General features: G+C 47.3%; 1 protein-coding gene across 1 annotated transcript; it reads left to right on the top strand.

Annotated features, from left to right (window-relative positions):
* Positions 1-336: 336 nt before the first annotated feature.
* On the top strand, positions 337-3,711 carry LOC144128621 (uncharacterized). Its single transcript, XM_077662160.1, has 2 exons — positions 337-403; positions 1,106-3,711. The coding sequence occupies exons 1-2, from the start codon at positions 373-375 to the stop codon at positions 1,579-1,581; spliced, it is 507 nt and encodes a 168-aa protein (XP_077518286.1). The 5' UTR covers positions 337-372; the 3' UTR covers positions 1,582-3,711.
* Positions 3,712-7,273: the final 3,562 nt, after the last annotated feature.

Genomic DNA, 7,273 nt, shown 5'->3' with positions numbered 1-7,273 from the left:
GCGTGGCTTGCTTCCTCTACATTTTTTTTTTCAATCTGAGCGCCGCTTCGAGGAGGAAGTAGCATTCAGACACCGCGTGCGCGTAGCGGCCCGCCACTGCACTGCAGCGCTCGGTCCCGCCTGGACGAGCAGGGAAGCCTGAACTGAGGAGCGCCGATCGCGTGCCCCAAGATGTTTATACGCTGCGTAATTCGAGGAAGCGTGGAGTGGCGTTGCGTATCGGGGTCCTCGGGGGAGGTTTTTGTTCGCGCCGCCGTGGTCATTGGGGACGCTTATATAAAAACGACCCTACGGGTGCGCCCGAAGCCGACTTTGGAATTAGTCAGCACGCAGGACTCAACCCAGGCCTGCAGAGGACTGCGGGACACGCGCATGGCCTTTCTGCTGTCGCCACCCGGCTGGGGTAAGGCTAGGGTTCACTGGCGGTCAATGCAGCTCTGCTATTCTTCCTGTCTTTTGTCTCTCTGCTTGTAACCAGAAACGCATGTAACGTATGTCCTTCCAGTGTTTTCGGCTGGTCGCCTATAGCTGGCTTATTGTCTCTGCAATGCGAGCCAAAACGTCAGTGTGCGGCGCGTCTTAATTTCATCGCCGTCGAATCCACCCACATGAGTGTCCAGGAATAGAAGCCGCTGTTTCCCGTGCAGCTACGGAATAAAATCTGAGAGCACAAGTACAATCGAACCTTGTTATAACGAAACAGTTTATAACTAAATAATGGATGTAAAGAAGGAATGACGATTCCTCTTGGCAGTTCGGTCAACACGGACTATAACGAAGTAATCGCCTGGCCGCTTCAGTTTCGTTAAAACGAAGTTCAACAGTGGTACATACATTTGAGCGCACTGGTGTAGAGACGATTTGTAAGTGGGCAACGCGTTAACACATCCTCTTTCACTGTGGAGTCCCGCTGCTGACGTTCAGGTATCAAGCTAGCATTCCGAGCTCGACTCATGTCGACTCTCTCATTTCGGTAAGCATAGTTTCGAGGACGTAATATCCTGGAAGGTATCTAATATGGTATCCTCCTGTAGTCTTCTGATTCGCGCAGCATTCTTGAGAACCAAAAAACGAGCTACAGCACGGCGCGTACCCTTTGGTGCAGCGCTGTACGCGTGCCTGGTGGCGGCACTCGCGGCGCCTTCGCTGCAATCCCAGATCATCATCATCCGTCGGACAGAGGAAGTGCCCGACGCCTGGGTCAACAGCGTCCAGGGCCGCTCCCTGCCAGCTGGACCGTCTTCGTGGGCACAGCCCGGCTGGAACCACCCCGGCTTCGTCGTTCGTCGAGTGCAGCCGTGGTACGCGGGCCCCGTGCCCGGCGGCGCGGGAGGCGGAGGCGGCTGGAGGCCACTCTGGATTCCGCTGGACGGCAGACCCGTTTGGAGGCCGCACAGGCCAACGCCGTCCTCCACGCCAGCTCCCCCATCGCCTCCTCCCCCGCCCCCGCCACCGCCAGCCCCGGAAGAGCCCAAGCCCACTGCCGAGTCCAACCAACAGGAGCCATCGGCCAAGCAGGCCGTGTCCACAGAAGGCCCCAAGACCTCCTCTGAAGCTCCTGGGAATGTCAAAGAGCCGTAGTCACAAAGAGTTCCTCGTGCGGAACGACTTGGCGTTATGCAAATGTCGAGAACACTGCGCTCCTGATGCCGTTCCGCTTAAAACCTTGCACAAACTTAACACGCATTAAGTGGCTTCACGTTCCTCCTGCAGACAGAATTTGAGCCCGACGACGCCGCAGTACGCATTTGCTCTAACTTAAAGTTTCCTTTCCGTTAGCAATTAGTACTTAGGAGGGCACTCTTTCTGCTCGCACCTGACAGCTACGGTGGATCAGTGCCTTTACTTCACAAGACCTTCGGGAGCATGTTTTGCTTGCTCGGTTTAAAGGTGTGGATGGCTTTGCATTCACTACGGTCGTGTGATACGAGGCTGCCCAATGTGCGCCTGTAAAGCTTGCAGTGCATTATGAGGCCAACTATGGGTAGAGCCCATGCGAGCACTGATGTGATTCCTCAGAGTATCCGTCCGATCACGAGTCTTCACTTAAATATATACTATAACGCATCGCTAGCCCTAATTTCGAAAAGCATTTGTCTGATCACGCGTCTGCTATTAAATATATTTTATAACGCACCGCTAGCCCCATATAATTTCCAAAAGCATGGAGCCTCACCCGTGAGTTCGACGTAGCAAAGCGTCAGAGAGCCATTTTTGTTAGTCTCTTGAAGGTGGAGCTCTATCTGGTCAACATGGGGCCCTTGTTTTCGAGAAAATTTGGTGTAGATATTTTACCTTTTTTTTCCCGGCACTGTATGTCAGAAGGCATACGGAGTTAAAACAATACGGACGCTTTTGAGAGAAGAGTAACAAGTAGCCATGGGGTGGCAATGCAGTTTGGTGCAAATAAAGGCACAAACTACGAGTGTACTCATTGTCTATCAGCCGCAAGCAGGAGTAGGAGTCGCTGTTCGAATAGAGCTCAGCCTCCCGAGGACCCGGGCGCGCAGCAAGAGATGTTCCTGGTCAAGAGCCCCGGTTGACACTCCGGCAACAGCTTTGGTAGCGCGATAAGTGGCCTTTGTACTTCACGCAAATCTGTACGCTCATACAAGTGCGAACGATGCGTTGTTCATTGGGAAATTTGCCAGCTGTGGCATAATCACTATGTAGGCGCCAGCGATCCTCTCCCCCTAGCCGCCACCTCCTTTGCGAACGTCGCCCGCTCTCGCCCTGGGGGCCTTGGCAATCGTCGTGAGCTGGTCCCTCCTGTCGAGCGTAAAGTACGTAACAGCCCTCCTCCCCAAAGTAAGTTTGACATCACTGCGGCGCCTCAGGAAGGCAGGATGCGCTTAATAACATGGTGCACTCAGCAAGCCGTGGGAAGGGGGCTCTTTCTCTTCTGCATGAATACAGGCCTTGGCTGTCGATCGGGAACTAAAATGCATATGAAGCGCGGCTTTGAGCGCTCAGCGCGTGATACCCTTCATGTGCCTTCAGGCCTAGCAGAGTTGCGCATTTGGTTTCCACGCGTTGAATGCGCTTCTATTTGCCGAACGTGACCGAAACGATCCGCGCACCACATGTAACCATGTCTTCTCAGCACTTGCCACTCGGTTGCTGCCAGAAGCCTGTTGATACAGTTATTGTTTTTGTGTAGAAATGCACTTTGCTGTGCTGGTTTCGCATCGTTGTGGTCATTGCAGCGCATCAAGATGCTGACGAAGGTTATTGGAGAGGAAAGAGGTACACTGTAAGAGGTACATCTTTTTTTAACCTCCCTGCCTTTCCGTTCGTCTTTCTCTCTCTTTCTCTTGTAGCCTCGCGGCTTCTTTTTTTTTTATCTAATTGCGTGATTTCAGCTAAAAGCAATTTCCCGGCCAGAGCGCACACTTCTATTCATGAAGCATCTTTTAGCGTCAAAAAGACAGTTTCAGCAAGAATAGCGGCACTACCGGCTAACGGCTCCACCGCACTCACATGACGAGAATCGGAGCGTTGCTCTTCGCTGCACATGACTGTATATTTTATCTTAGATGGAACAAACGAGTAAGTAGCGCCACAAGAATTACACGTTAATGTCCCACAAAGCCTAAACTGCTCATAAATGGTCTGTTTCTATGTATTCTATGCGCGATCGAGTAGGCGAGCCAGTATGAGACTGTTCAAAATATTACTCGTCTTTTATAGCTACTGAGCTCTACAGTAATGGGGGAAAAAAAGGTTTCCTGCTGTAATAGGCGTGTTCACTTTGTTTGCGAGACAGCGGGTTGGGATATCAAAGCCAATGCAAATTGAACAAGAGTTCAGTGGCAGCGTTTCGCCGAGCAGTGATTCCTTCAGAAAAGAACAGCGGCTTTCGTAACCCGCACACTTTGAAAGGAAGGATGGCGCGACAGTGGGCGGGCATAATATAACGATTCCATCCCGAATCGAATCAAATTTTGCATTTCCCGCCATTTGCCATTGCCTAGAGCGATGCCACGCCCCGTGTTCGTTCTTCGGTATTGACTGAAGTATATAGAACTGGTATCGGTTGCGTCAATGGCGAAGGGCGGGAAACTCAAACATAAAATCGATTCAGGAAGGAAACATTGCACTACTAACACGATAATGGACGCCATTTTTTCTCGCAGAATTCTCAGAAAATTTTGAATATGTGCTCATTGCGCAACGGGCAAAATATTCAGAGAATGCTGAAGCGGTAGAAATGGGGCAAAAGTAGGCTGGTGGAACAAATGCTTCATCCGTAAATACTTCTTCAAAATAAAATAAAACACTCTCAGCGCGGTCCCTGTGCTAGAGAGCACTGTAAAAAAAAAAAAAAGATGTGCTTCTTGAGAGCCGAAGTAGGGGGTGCATTCACTACGCGAGCACGTCCATTACGCAAGTAAACACGGTATATTTAACCGACCCTGCTGCACAGGAGAGAGAATATACCCAGGAGGTCTATTTGCTCCGGGTCCCTGTGTATGTTCCCCTTATTTCTATTTATCTTCTCTTGATGTCTTATTTCATTATTTTGTCTATTTCCAATTTCTGCCGGTGAGTGGGCATTTGACGCAAATGTCGGAATTTATGTTCTCTATTATGCGCCTGAATACTGCGATGAAGTATGTGTACCCTTGTGTGTTGATGACCAGCCGGCCACAGTAGAAAAGGCAACGTTTCGTTTCGCATGATAGTTATAAGATACTCCTGGTATAATTTAACTCTATCACCGATGGTGTAAAGAACGCTCGGACATTTCTCCAGGTTTGATGTGATCTGACGTTACTTCTCTTCTCACTTAATTTACTTTGACTTTGTTGGTTCAATGAGGAGAATGAATATGTGCGGGTAGCAGGGGAATAAACAAAAGAGTCGTGCTTTTTGCTTCGTTTTGTTTTGTTTTTATTTTTGTACTGGTGATGCAAACTAAGGAACTAAAATAAATATTCCTTGAAGAGACTAGTTCGATGTCCTTCTCAAGATAATATGCAGCCTATACGAATGATAATGCTGATTCTAAAGCTTCGAACAGATACGGAAGGTAACACACAAGCCTACAAGTATTTTGCCAGCATATTTCACACAAGCATACTGTAAAAAGTAACGCAGCAAGAAATAAATAGGCAATGGCGAAAACGTCAACCATCAATGCGTCTGGTAATAATTATTACGCATGGAAAAAGCGTAATTGCTTTCGAAGCTGAGGCGCTGAGAATTGAGGCACTCCGGACAGATGAAACGGCAGTGGGCTTGTTTAGGGGCGTCCATATAGCAGCCAAACGGATGTGTCATGCGACCGGAAAGATGAAATTCCCAGTGCTTAGCGCCGAAGTCAGCCGCATCATCCCACATTTATTCACTCGTATTGGACGCATAGATTTCTAAGTACAATCAAACACATACCAGCTATAATTAAAATCTTACAAGTTTTTGGTCAATTACCCTAATAATTAACATTTAAATCGTTTTCTTACGTCCAATACCACCGCCACCATAATCGCGAAGGAGCGTTTATTTTGCCTCAAAGGTCCCTTTTTTTTTTTCAATTCGTTTAACTACGTAGTCTTCGTCTTCCCGCGAACACACTTTTTAAGCATGTGAACAGACGTTCGCCGACGATGGCTAAGAACTATCTCCAGAGTCGCTTTTGCGTTACAACCTTGAGTTCATGGAACTTTTCTACACGAGTTAAAACTCAACTTTTACCTGTCGTTACTGAGCAACAAATAAGAAAAAAAAACACATTATTTTCTATGGCTTGGTGTCTTGTGCGTAATCTGCTTACGATCTGCTGTCAGCCAATCAATAAACAGGAGCTATTGGTCAAATGTTTAGGGGAATCCCCCTGAATAAATTCATAGCTTTCCTTTGCAACCGTATGGCTGCGCTTCAGTGGATGCCAGTGGGCAATTACTCCCGCATTGCAAACAAAAATTATGTTGAGTATTAGCGATACGGACGGCTGTAAAGAGACGACCCAAACGAAAGCTCAGTACATTGATCGGCGCTTACAATCTGGGCAACCAAGCACGTACATAAGGCTCTCGCGTGCAACTGAAATTTCCTCAAAAAAGCACTGCAAAAGTCCCCGATTTACGAAAGAGCATGAAATTAAGAATTAGCGACCACATAGCAGAAATATGCTAGAGCTGAGCATGTCAGATCGAACTCAAATGCGCACAAAGCTAAGAACATGAGTTATTTGCAGTATAAAAACACAAATGAAGTATTTGGCGAGTTGGCTTGCGTCCGTATCAAATTGTTCCAGCGCGACGAAGACAAGGTATACAGAGAGAAAGCATGACAGCGCCCGTGACGTATTTCTTTTTGTCTCCTGTCTTCGTCGCGCTGGACAATATACAAGGTGTCCCAACTAAATGTTACCAAGCTTTCAAAAAACACCCAATGTCTTAGCGGCGTGAGACCAACTGAGGGTTGTTAGAGTGGCGTGACCTAGACTGCAGTATTTTTTCTTTCTTCGAAGTTAATTAATTAGTTACGTCTAATTAGCTAACTTATTAATCATTGAATTGAGGAACAAAGTGTTAATGTAAAAGTTGTATATCGTCTCAAAAAGTAGCTCGCAGCGCTTTTTCCATCAAGGTACGATTTACTTATTGGCCTTAAAAGAAAGCTATCACATGACCAGCTGCTGGGGCACATCTCTGCCCCAATGTACACGCAAAGGCTCATCGGGGAGAGCACTTCAGTAACAGTGTATCTTGTTCTGTAAGACGCGTCTTGGTATGTTTAAATGGCACCATTGTCACGCAGACGCTTTTTTATATTTTGCGAGCTTGAGTTTAAGGCCAGAAAAAAAAAACTACTTCACGTTAACGGTATCTTGGTGCAAAAGTTATCAGTCAACTGCTTTTCAAAGTGATCTACAATTTTTCCATTGACACTTTGTTACCCAGGGTAATAAATAAAGGTTAGCTAATTAGGCTTAACTAATAAGTTAACTTTGAAGAACGCAATAAATACGTCAGATTAGGTCACGCGACTCTAAACAACCCTTAATTGGTCTCACGCGGCTAGGACATTCCGTGTTTTTTAAAAGCTTGGTTACTTTTAGCTGGGACACCTGGTATATGATGAACACAGGACACGTTCTAGCATGGTTCTTTGTACTTTTTAGATTGTATCGCAACATCATTGATAATCTCCCGAGCGCATTGGCCTCTATACCGGTCACATATGACGCACACGCGCAGCACTTGCAGCGCCGTGGTGGATTGTACCCTCTCCTCTTTTTAGCAAGTTTGTGATGATCACGTATCCA

This window comes from Amblyomma americanum, chromosome 4 (genome assembly GCF_052857255.1).
Source record: "Amblyomma americanum isolate KBUSLIRL-KWMA chromosome 4, ASM5285725v1, whole genome shotgun sequence".
NCBI classification, from domain to species: Eukaryota; Metazoa; Arthropoda; class Arachnida; order Ixodida; family Ixodidae; genus Amblyomma; species Amblyomma americanum.
The sequence above is the reverse complement of the archived record's forward strand: the minus strand, read 5'-3'. Positions and strand labels throughout refer to the sequence as shown.

What these genes read in the sequence shown, in the direction of transcription:
- LOC144128621 (XM_077662160.1), top strand. Translation starts at nt 373, where the DNA reads ATGGCCTTTCTGCTGTCGCCACCCGGCTGGG. An exon ending in GCTGTCGCCACCCGGCTGGG is followed by an intron (nt 404 to 1,105) that starts GTAAGGCTAGGG and finishes CCTTTGGTGCAG; the next exon opens with CGCTGTACGCGTGCCTGGTG.